A 12,500-nucleotide genomic window follows, 5' to 3' on the forward strand; every position below is an offset into this window, starting at 1 on the left:
TTTTGGTGAATATCACAACAAATGTGCTTCACTCTGTCATGTCAGACAAAAAAAGCTAAAGTATTTGTACTGCTCTGTTGGCATTATTAATAATGTCCGTAAGCTCCGTCATACAAAAAATCATACATCAGTATTTCTGTCTTGTTACCAGTATTAGCAGTGCATCAGCACAGTCAAGTCAGAATAAAATCAATAGCATTCATACAGCATTACTAATATTAGTAATAATAGTGGAAAATAATAGAACTGGGATGGAAGAAACAGCATTATGCAGCTCAGTCAAATTAGCATAAATACAGTTTTTAGCATTGCAATTGCCATCCACTGATTTTTTCACATGACTAAAAAAATCAAAGCTATCGAGTTTACAGGTTGGTACAGAGCCACACATCCAGACAGATGTCTAATCATGAGGTCAGTTTGCTCTTACCTTGGAGACGAGCTCTCCAATCAGGCCATTCCACGTGCCGTCCGCCTGCTGGATGCCGTACTTGTGATCTGGAGCGATGTAGATCTCGTACTTAAAGCCGAGGTAGTTGGAGAGGGCGTCCAGGACGTCGATGGAGAAGCCTTGGTACTTCTTGGGTTTCCCCAAGACGTTCTCCGACACCATCACGAATGGCTCCTCCTGCAAATAAAAAACAAAGCATTATACTACGGTTGTAATCGGAAGCCATATTCTTTAGCATCTATTTTCAATGTCAGAGTCACACAGGGCTTTCTCACAAACTCAAAGCACCTTGCTGTGCCTGTTACTGGCTATACAACTCCACTCCTAATCTTTTCGCTAAGTGTTTGATCCTCTACTGAGATCAAACACTCCACTGGTGGCTGACTCAGACGAGGGGAGAGAGGGCCTTAAACTCCATCTGAGTCCGAAGGAGTCCGAGAACGCAACACCTCTCATTATCCACAGCTGATCAGACGTATCGTCTGCTTCTTGCCACAGTGTCTAAGCTCTTCTTTGAGGGCCTGGCTGCCATGCTTTGCCTTTTCACGCAGAGGGGGCAACGTTATGGAGGCTGCACTGCAAATCCCTCACAGCCTACTTCAATGGACGGTCATTTTCACCCTCAAGCCCTATCTGTGATTCTGAGCGAACAAACTTTGGGTACTTTTGATAAGTTCCCTCCTTATCAGTGGACTTTGCCCTTTCTTTCCAGAGTAACCTACTACTTTAGCTTGGTCTGATGGTCCTACTTGTCAAAACGACCATTTTGAGAGTGTCAGTCGAATATTGCTTACAGTTTAAAAATGAAGCTGTTCTCTTCGCTTTCTATTTTTGGTATGGCATTTATCAAAACATTAGTTAACTTGGCTCTTGATGTTGCTTTTACCTAATGCATTATTCACATATCCTCTTTAGTGCACCCAAGGGATAGTAACATTTCAAGAATTTCTTGTTTTTATGTGTGTATGTGTTTTTTTTACTGCAGACATTATGAACAGTGGTTAAAAATCAGAAACAAAATTCTTCTATACCAGGGCATTGCAATTATGGTTTTAATCTGACTAAGTGCCTGACATATATGAGCCAAATGTGAGGCTGTGAACAGAAGAGAGTGTAACCTGACACTTACACAATGGCGCGAATCTTGGACACTGACATTTTCCAATACAAACACTCGCTCAACTGTTTCACCAGCACAGTAAATTGCCCCTCCTGCCATCAATCGGGATGTGGAAGATTCCCTAGGAAGGGGGAGAGTGCATTTTGCTCCGAGGGCAGCCACGGTAACGGAGTTTGACTCCCAGGTCACAAAATAAACACCGCCAAGGGCTACTCCAACTCCAGTCAATTCTGAAGAAGGTCAGCAACAGCGTTCACTTGGATGCTAAAGGAAACTGACAGTTGCTCTATAGGTGCAAAACAGGAGTAAACTGCGTGGGGGGGCATCAATTATTTAGGTTGTTTTTATTCTGAGCTGGCAGTTTGGAGACATAGGGGCAACAGCAGTGGGAGGGAGAGGGAATGAAGGCCCTGCAGCAGGCACACATACAAAGGCAACGCAATGAGAAACAGGCTCAAGGGAAGATCAAAGATCAGACGATAGCAAACTGACCAGCCTTTGCTTAGCATGGATCACAGCATCACAGTTACAAAAGAGAGGAAGAGAAGAGAGAGGATGAACAGAATAGAACATGAAGGGAGAAGAGAGGATAAAATAAAATAAAAAAAATACCTGTAGTATATAAAAAAGAAAATTAAAATAAAATACCTGTAGTGTAATTTGTACCAAAACTTGGTCACAAAACAAGCCCTTTAATGAAAACCATATAAAACCATTCATCTACACATGTTATTGCAGAGCAGGCAAGCACCACTGCGACTCCCATTTGCAGTGGGCAGAAAGCTTTCACTTCCATTTCAGCACTAGTTTACCTTGCTTAACAGGTCTCCAAAAGCACTCAATTTTTCTAAACAGAAAATAATGTGGAACATTAGGGCACCCGCACGCCTCGCCTGTCTGTTAGTCGCGATAGGGGGCGGGGGGAGAAGGGCGAGTGGGAGGGGGGCAAAACACAGGGGTGCTCCAAGTCCTGTGGCAGTAATGGCCTTGTTTAACACTCTACTGACAGCATTAACTCTGACTATAGCATCGAGAACACCATTCACACAACAACAATCCACCCATACCCCCCCCCCCCCCCCACACACACACCCACACACACCATTCCCCATAGACCCTAGACTTCTTGAGAGAGTCTGGAGCATTACCCTGCGAGTACTAGAGTGGCAGGCTTCTAACCACCCTCTAATCGTCATGGAAACACTACATGGCGTCGGCGTGGGCAAGAGGAGTCCTACTGCGAGAAAATTTAGGAAATTTATTGTTTCTTTCTTCTCTCTTTCATCCCCTCTCTCTCTCTCTCTCTCTCTCTCTCTGTCTCTCTTTCTCTCTGTGTGTCTCTCACACACTTTAATAAATCCTGGCTGATGACGGGTGTGTTTCTGGGAATATGTCAGGCAGATTTATTGTAGAGGGGGCGTTATTGACTGCACGCGGTGCGCACATTAAGCCAGTGCTTTCTAATCCTCGCCGGCCCCCGTCGCTCAATAAGCTATTAGCGCGAGAGTGGACATGCATGCCAACTCCCACTGGAGCAGTGAGAGGCTATCCATCAGACTAACCCCCCTACCCCACCTCACACACACACACACACACACACTCACATGCACAGATGCACACAGACACTCATATCCACAACCATCACCACCACCGCCACAGCGCTCCCCATTATTGCTACCTCTGACTGAGCTAGGGACCTCCAGCCTCACCTTCCTCTGCACCTGTCTGCCATCAGAGAGCTAGCATGTAGCCCAACCCAACCCAACCCAACTCAGCCCAACCCAACCCAGCCCAACTCAGCCCAGCCCAACTCAGCCCAACCCAACTCAGCCCAACTCAGCCCAGCCTAACTCAGCCCAACCCAACCCAACTCAGCCCAACTCAGCCCAACCCAACCCAACCCAACCAAGCCCAGCCCAACTCAGCCCAGCCCAGCCCAGCCCAGCCCAGCCCAGCCCAGCCCAACTCAGCCCATCCCAACTCAGCCCAACTCAGCCCAGTCCAACTCAGCCCAACCCAACCCAACTCAGCCCAACTCAGCCCAACCCAACCAAACCCAACCCAACTCAGCCCAGCCCAGCCCAGCCCAACCCAACTCAGCCCTTCTGTGCAGCGCTGTTTCTCTATCACTCTCTCCTCTCCTCTTTCACACACAACTCCCTCACTCTGTCTCTTTCTCTCCAACCTTTCCTCTCTTTTATCGTGTCAATTATCACATAGATTTCCATGGCGTTAGTTAAAGCCGTTAAGTTAATAAAGGCAGGGTACAGAAAAGTGGCATTTCCCATGCGCAAGGCTGGGCTCTGCATTGATCAGCCCCTCGTTATAAAGCCATTCCTTCCACACAACTACACACGCAGTGATTCAAATTTGCACGGATCGCGAGGACAATCTGGGAAGCAGAAGGGGAAATCGATAGCGAGGGAGTGCGAGGAACTACAGACGTGCTTGTGTGAAGCACGCTTTTTACGTAATCGCCATCTTGAGTGCACAGCACTCTCCACCCGCCTGTGTCTTCATGCATGTCTGTGCATGAAAGTGTGATACTCATGTGCATGCCGAAAGCGTGTCCGGGTGTGTTCATGTGTGCAGTGCAAGGCTACATGGATGTGTGTGTGGAAGAGGCTGAAGCCTGTTTGTGTATTGGAGTGTGAATAAGTGAATAGGTGTGTGTGTGTGTGTGTGTGTGTGTGTGTGTGTGTGTGTGTGTGTGTGTGTGTGTGTGTGTGTGTGTGTGTGTGCGCGTAATGCTGGTATCAGCTGGGAGACCTCCAGGATGTTCAAAGGCACTTGAGCAGGCTGCCGTTATCCATCCTGACAGTGACACAGTCAAGCACCAGGCCTGACAAGCTCTGCATCAGCTCCACCGAGAATCGGCAGCCCGTCGGCCGCGCTCGCGCCTTGGAGCCTATCCAGGCTCACGCAGACCTGGAGGGCCTCAGGGAGTGGGTGGGGGTGAGGATGGGGATGGAGAAGGAGAAGGGGACGTAGGTGGCAGGGAAAAAAGGAGGTGGGGAGGTGGTGGCGGTGGTGGTAGGTCAGGGGGACTGCTTGGCAGCTTGGCAAAGCTGCAGCGTTGACGTGTGGCACAGCCCGCCGCCCAAGTCTCAGGGGCTGGTGCGGCTCGACTAATCCACAGGGTGACATACAGCCAAGTGTTTCCGCCTGATGCCAGGAAAGAGTGGGCATGTGTTTCTTATTCTTTTCCGTCCCTCCGCCTAAGCTCTGACATAAACAAATCAGGCATGTAAATAAAAAAACAAATATATCGACCTCCAAAATAATAGTCTATCCTTCCACCCTGTCTCACCTCCTACTGTTGTAAGAGTCCCAAGCTCCCATAACATATGCCTCTCACAGTACACTTCCCTGCAATCCACTGGCACACACTGAGTAAGGAAACATTCACTGCTATTTTTATTAGGTTTTTTCCTCTCCCCCCTTAAAGCAGTTGTTTTCTAAAATAACACCGCACAACTAGAAATGGCAATTTTACACCCAGATAGATCACGGCTGAAACGGTCTCTATGGGGCAGGCAGCAAATCAATGGCGGCTGCCTTGTGCCTGCCGCCCCGCTTTAAATAAGACTCCAGTGATGTTATTATCCTCAAGTCTTAGGGAGAAGTGTGCCAGGCTTCATCTCAGCTGTATCATCCATGATATACTGAAAAGCAGAGCCCACAGTTCGCTGTCTCTGCCTCTCTCTCTCTCTCTTTCTCTTTCACACACACACACACACACACACACACACACACACACACACACACACACAGCTCTGGAAAAAACTAAGAGGCCATTGCACATTTTTCTGATGTCATCCTACGGTTGCTGAGTGACATTTGAATGAGTTGACGGTCATATTCAAATTTGCAGTGGTCTCTTAACCTGTTGAGGAGTACGGTCACAAATATGTGATCAGATGCAGCTGGGCCCCTGGGAGTACGATCACAAATATGTGATTAGAACGTTTTTGAAAAAGGTTCTATAACATGACGCAACAATTACCCTCAGGGACTTTTCTGCCATTAAACAATTTTAAGAACACTGGAACTATAGAACGTTCGCGTAGAATTCTAGAAGGAGCCAGGAAAATAATTCACTCTCTGGGGAACGGCATTGTCTTAAAGAATTCACTCCTCAACAGGTTAATTTTGAATATGACCATCAATTCATTCAAATGTCACTCAGCAACCATAGGATGACATCAGAAAAATGGGTAACACTTTACGGTAAGGGTACATGAATCATCATGAATTTATGCATTAATTAATCCATGATTTATGTATTACTTCATTCCTTAGTATCTCATGAATCATCAGGAAATTAGGTGAGTTTATAGTTTGTCATTCGTGACCTAATACATGAACAACACATCAACTAAAGCAGTAAGTATGGGGGGCACATCATTATGATTTATGATTTATTAAGAATGATCATGATGATTTCCTTTTCTGCCAAAAATGTGGTCATCACTGCTCAAATTCTGATTTGAACACAACTTGTGCAGTTCTCTAAACACATGCCATTGTTCATACTTTAGTTCAGGGGCCACAAACATGATAAAATCATGAGTAATTAACCTTAAATTCATGTAATCATGATGATCATGCTTAAGAAATCATAAATCAGAATAATGTACCCATCATAACTAATGCTTTAGTTGATGTGCTGTTCATGCATGCGGTCATGAATGAGAGACTTTGAACTCACATCAATTCTTGATGATTCATAAGATATAAAGGAATGAAGTAATGCATTAATCATTAATTAATTCATGCATGAATTCATGATAAATCATCTACCCTTACCGTACAGTGTTACCGGAAAAGGTGCAGTGGTCTCTTAATTTCTTTCCAGAGCTGTATCTACTTGTGTGTGTTTCATACATGATCTACAACCACACAAACACACACACACAGCATAGTGCACAGCATGCACCTTTGTATGTTTGTTTTTGGGAGTGTGGAAAAGAGAGAGCATTGAATGTCTGTGTGTGTGTATGTATGTGTGTGTGTGTGTGAGAGAGAGAGAAACACACCCGTCATCAGCCAGGATTTATTAAAGTGTGTGAGAGACACACAGAGAGAAAGAGAGACAGAGAGAGAGAGAGAGAGAGAGGGATGAAAGAGAGAGAGAGAGAGAGAGAGAGAGAGAGGAGAGAGAGAGAGAGAGAGAGAGAGAGAGAGAGAGAGAGAGAGAGAGATGAGTGAGTGAGTGAGTGAGTGAGTACAAAAAAAAAAAAATATATTCCACACACACAATTCCAGAGAAGGGGAGACTCCCTATATGTTGACAGCTTACTTTTTTATATATAAAAACCCTTGATTGAGAGTCACTTGGCCCAGTACATTTTCTACCCGGCTAACCAGTGAGCTGTGAGGAGTACTTTTGGAAGATGACAAAGAAGAAGCACTGTCATTTGCAAACCAGCTAACCTTACAGTACAACAATGTCTGCACCCTGGAACATTCACAGGGATGCCAAAATTCAGGCAAATCTATCAAAGGTTACAAATACTTTTACAGATCCATTTGCTAAAACTTCTCCAGTCACACTGTAGTCTCTCGTAGTGAATACGATGTTGTGCCTATCCTCTTCAGGGTACTGGGCCTCTAGGTTCAGTGAGTGTGTACAAGCTAATCCAGTTAGCTGTCTCCTCTGTCAATTTGCCTGTGATTGATAAGCTAATCTAAATGACTCGCTACTAAGGAAGTGCTAACTACAACACATCTAATGAAAGCCTGTGGTTTAGCGATGCCAGGCTAACATCAAGTGAAAGCTTGCTGTTTAGCAAAGTCAGGCTAAGATACTGACCTGTATATGCTGAACATAAAGACACAAAGGAATTGTGTAAAACAAGTTGAAATATTCAAAGCATGACCAGACAACAGCAACACCAGAGACCAGACATCAGCAGCCACTACAAGTCCTATGTTCTTTCCGGGCTGCAGCACAATTTTCACAGCTGGTGTTAATTAGCACCCAGTGTCTCCATAAACAGCATCGTTTAGATGAAGGAGGAGAAGCCCTCTGCTGTGCTGCTGTTCCTGTTGTTGTTGTTGTTGTTGTTGTTGTTGTGTTTACATACAGAACAGGTGGGGGGGGGGGGCAAAACCACCCTGCACTTACAGTAAAATACAGCACAGCGCTGACAGGTGGAGCCTCTCTCAGCCCCCCAACATTGTCCCTGCGGGAGCTAAGAGTACTCCTGACAAACTCAAAGTTCAGTCTGACAGGCCAGAGAACATCAGAGTGGGGAAAGAGCAAAAGGGGGGAGAAAGTTAAAGTGAAAAAGAGAGGGTGAGAGACAGAGGGAGAGAAGGAGCTGCAAAGTGGTAGCATCATCTCTTTCTTCTAGCGCCGACATCAAAGGGGGGATATGAAGAATTTAAAGCGCTGAATCTTTAAAGAACTCCAGGGACTCACTCAAATCAGTGCTGGAGGCGAGATAGCTGAACTCAAATCTCAATATAGCGCCGCTCCCCGGGTTTCAATTCATTCCCGCGTCCAAATGGCTCGTAATGAACTGATAGGCCGCCTGCCTTATTCCAGTGGCCACTTTCTCTCCCCCTGCTCCAATTGGAGGGTAAAGGGAAGGAAAGGGATCTGGGAGAGTCTGAGCACCAGGGTGCTAATTGGAATACTATTCCCAGAATGCATTAGTAGTCTAGGGATGGGGAAGATGGCAGACCCAGTGCAGGCACTGAAGAGAGGATTTCAGGTTCAGTAAATAGGAAACAGCCCCAGCATGGCAACTTTTTTGGTTTGCTAATGAGCACATGTGAGAGTGGGGACTCAGACTCAGGAAGTGGACTCGTAGAGCGAGGAAGGGGGAAAGTAGCTGGCTCAGCAGGTGTGGCGCGGTGCAGTGCGGCGTTGCCTATGAAAGTTGGAGCACATCCGAAAAACAAACCCTCTCCAGTGCGGGGGGGGGGTCTTACCAGGACAGTCACCACTCGCAGAACTACGCCCCTCATGTTGTTCTCCAGCTTCCTGTCTGTCAGGGTCCCGTTCAGGCCGTGCACGGGGTCCCAAGTGGCCAGCTAAAACACACACACACACACACACACACACACACACACACACACACACACACACACACACACACACAAAAACAGATGTAAGGTCAAAAGAAAGAGATCAAATCAAAGACACAGTCAGTGGTGAAAACTCATCAAACCCAACATGAGAGAAAAAAAATACAAATACAAACCCTAGAGATTTCTGTCTGAAAATGACGCTAGTAATTAACAATTCCATCTGTGTGTTATAAATCAGAGTTGGGAAAGACACAGTAAACATCTGAAAAATGGCTGCTCCTCAGGCTTTTATTGTCCCCCACTTTTCCTTTTGTACGTGTCCACTCGTGAGCGGAGAGATCTGTGGCATGATTTGGTCACAGGAGCGTGTGTGTCAGATGTTTGCCTCCGGCTGGGTCTGCTGAGTATCGGCCTGCCTGGCGACGTGCAGCTATCACTCTCTCATTTCTGCCAGTTGGCGGGAGGCGGCTAGAACATGAGTCAGGGGTATGTGTCTGTGTGCGTGTTGGGGGGTGGGGGTGGGGTCCCGAACCCAATTGCATCGGGGCTGGATGGGGGAAAAGCAGCGCATCGCCACACGCTTAATGAGCTGGAACATCTGCACCACTAGGGCCCTTTTTTCTCCCCGAGCTCCACGGGTCTGTTACAAGGCCCAGAATACCCCGCCAAACAAACGGCTTTGCTTTCCATGCTTGCTCTGCCTGTGCCCTCATTCGCAGACTTACTCTCAAAGCAATTCAGCTTTATTCTGTCACTAATCATGGAGAGGGGTGACTAAACCACTAAACAGATCCTTTTAAGTAAAACTGAAGACATAGTGGTGGAGGTACCAGTTATCCGTATTTATTACAATGTAATATATGTGCTACTACTGTGTTATAAGGATACAGATTTATCTGTGTATACTGTGGAGTTTCTTTAGCGACACAAAATCTCCTGCTTAGCATTCTGTGTCTTTTCTAGCTTTCAACGTTTATCATCTGAATAATCAGATGTAACATGATCTCATACAGATTCAAAATGAATATTTATGAAAATGCCACAAGGAGCACGAGGGGTTGTGTCAAATTCATAACAAGATATGAAATAAATACATTGCTAATGCATGGCTTGTATACAGAGCCACATGGCTGCAAAAGTAGCATGCATTATATAAAAACAAATATTGTCATATTAAAATTCATTATGAAAAACAAGGAAACATATGTACACTGAGAGGCAGTGCATTTAGAAAAACAACTTAATTTTTTTTTTCTCTCCTCCATACACTCCTATCCCTGCTGTGTGCCACCTGGGTTTGATGCCACCTCCAGTGGAAATGCAGGGCTCTCTAGGCAGGGAGGTGTTTATCATGCAGGAATGAAGAGTTTTTGTTTGCCATTAGGTACTACAACAACAGAGATGCAAACTTTGGCAGCCCAGATTTTTCCGCTGTTTGAAATGCACACACACACACACACACACATATTCACAGACACACAAACAAACATAGACATACAAACACAAGCAAACACATGGACACAAAAAACACATTCAAACATGCACACAGAGATATATCTCTGTATTTATCTATCTCTCACACGCAACCCATATGTCTACTATACAGCACAATCAAAAACCAAAAGAGCTTGATCAGCTGGAGACTTCGCTCACTGCCATGCACAACTGAAAGGCTGAGGAAGTCATTTGTTCCTAGGGCCATTGAACTGTAGAATGCCTCTCTAAAGGGAAGAGGAGAGATAGACTTCTCTGCTTAGTCTGTCTGCCTCTCCACCCTCTCCATGTCCATGTTTTTTGAGCACTGACTGCCCACTACTGCTTACTACTGTTTTACTACTGTTCTACTATTGTACACAGCCTAATGTTTTCTCTACTGTTTTACTGCTACACTGTTTTTTTCATGCTATATTAGCACACATGATCAATGGCTGCGGTAAGGCTTCTGATACAATACTGAATGAATGAATGGCTATAACCAAGCAGATAACTACGTGCAAACACTCAAGACAGAACTCACACAGAATTATTTCCCCTCTGCTTCACAACGCAAAAAGAATAGGCTATACATGATAACATAATAGGAGCTCAATTGAACATTTATTTGACATAGCATTGGGGAGCATGGCAAACGCTATCTGCCTATGTCCATGTTTCATTTTCCCCTGTTTGTTTCGCTTGCACTTACAGGTGCTTTATGCGGTCATACAGAGACCTTTCCACAGTAAAGTAGTGGAGCTGTTATCGCATGAAATAGAGGGAAAAAGACATGACATTGATACACGCAGATGCTCAAGGTTGTCATATCGGTATGGGGCATGAAAAAAATGGTATTGTGCAGTCATATATTTATATATATATATATATATATGTCTAAAACTGATAGTTCTAGTCCTTGATTGTGATTGGCTGAATTGCGTTCAATGCCGTTGTAAAATGCAGATGAAACATGAGCATGAAAGCATGAACATACTCCTTGGCCGCATTTCATTCTATATTACTGCGCTACCACAACTTGATACAAAAGTTAAAGCCACCATTCAGATAGAGGAAATATATTTCTTAGCAGAAGAACATTTCCCGTTGCTGTGCCTTTACTTTATGAAACTTTGCCAGGTATTTATAGTAACAGTTTTAGAAAAGCAATAAGCCACTCGAGTCCGTAGGCTACACTAATTTTACAACAGCTAAGGGGGGATGACAAAAGAACACAAAATAAATGGGTATTAGATGACAAAAAAGGATGACAAAAGAACACAAAATAAATCAGGATGACAAAAGAACACAAAATAAATGGGTATTAGATGACAAAAAAATAATGCCATTTTGCTACTATACCCAAGCTAATTGTGGTTGTGTTTAGTTTGGTGATCATTGACCATTATAATAAATGGTTGGCAGGGGACCAAAGTAAATGATCACTAAGAACTCTAACACTGTTAGGCCTGCCCCTGATTATAAGTAAGTTGAATGAGCACTGTCCCAAGTCACATTGGGACACTATGTTGTGAGAATGACATGCTCTTTGAAAGCTCTTTGAACGTAAACCTGTGAAGGCCTTTAAAATGGATCTCCACAGCAGAATCTGAGGGAGGATTAATAATAGAACACAGTGGTCAACAAGATTAAAGGGCACAGCCATGTTGAGCCAGGGGGCAAGAGACCATGAGTACACACACACGCATGCACATGCACACACACACACACGCACTCATGCATGCAGACACATACACACACACACACACACACACACACACGCGCGCATGCACACACATACACACACACACACACACACACGCGCACACAGAGCTAGAGTCTCACTTGAATTTTAAGTGGCTAGAATTGATTTGAGCGTGACAGGGGGACCGGCCGCTCTCTTGCTTTATGGAGAGGCGCTGCAGGTGATATTGAGCACCTCCTGAGAGATGAGCTTTTGTAATGGAATTTGAGCGGCTACTGTACATATGGCCCGGCGCGATCACGGCTTATGGACCGTCACACGACAAGCTTACCATCTCATCCTCAACTCACTATGTTATGCAAATCATCCATTCACTAAACTCCATTGCATCTCACTTAATGGTCCACTCCAGCAGTCGTTTTTTTTTCCTCTCTCTCTCTCTCTCTCTCTCTCTCTCTCTCTCTCTCTTTTTCTCTCTGTCTTGACTGCAAAGCTCTTGACAAGATGGGGGAGTAAGTGCAGTGGCTTTGGGTCTATTTTTCCTCTCTGGGAGGAGTCGCGGTGTGAAGGCGCGTGTTATTAAAGCGGCGTTAGTGGCGTGTAATGGACTGAGTGGCATGGAGTCTGGGGCCCCTGCCAGACGGTGCGCCGTGGGCCAGCTCAGCTCCACTGCCACGAGCCAAACCCAACTGGCTTTCAGCAAGTACACC

At 45.2% G+C, this 12,500-nt stretch overlaps 1 protein-coding gene across 3 annotated transcripts in view; it reads right to left on the reverse strand.

The window, feature by feature from the left end:
- grid2 (glutamate receptor, ionotropic, delta 2) overlaps positions 1-12,500 on the reverse strand; it is a 324,417-nt gene that overhangs the window by 76,672 nt on the left and 235,245 nt on the right. For all 3 annotated transcript variants that reach the window (XR_006033507.1, XM_042100271.1, XM_042100272.1), the window contains exons 9-10: positions 8,514-8,615; positions 431-628 (exon numbers count right to left, since the gene is read on the reverse strand). Coding sequence is in view for 2 of the 3 variants with exons in the window: in XM_042100271.1 (XP_041956205.1) it covers positions 431-628; positions 8,514-8,615 (300 nt within the window). In the remaining variant the exon portion in view is untranslated. The remainder of the gene's footprint in view (positions 1-430; positions 629-8,513; positions 8,616-12,500) is intronic.

Source organism: Alosa sapidissima, chromosome 8 (genome assembly GCF_018492685.1).
Source record: "Alosa sapidissima isolate fAloSap1 chromosome 8, fAloSap1.pri, whole genome shotgun sequence".
Taxonomy (NCBI): Eukaryota; Metazoa; Chordata; class Actinopteri; order Clupeiformes; family Clupeidae; genus Alosa; species Alosa sapidissima.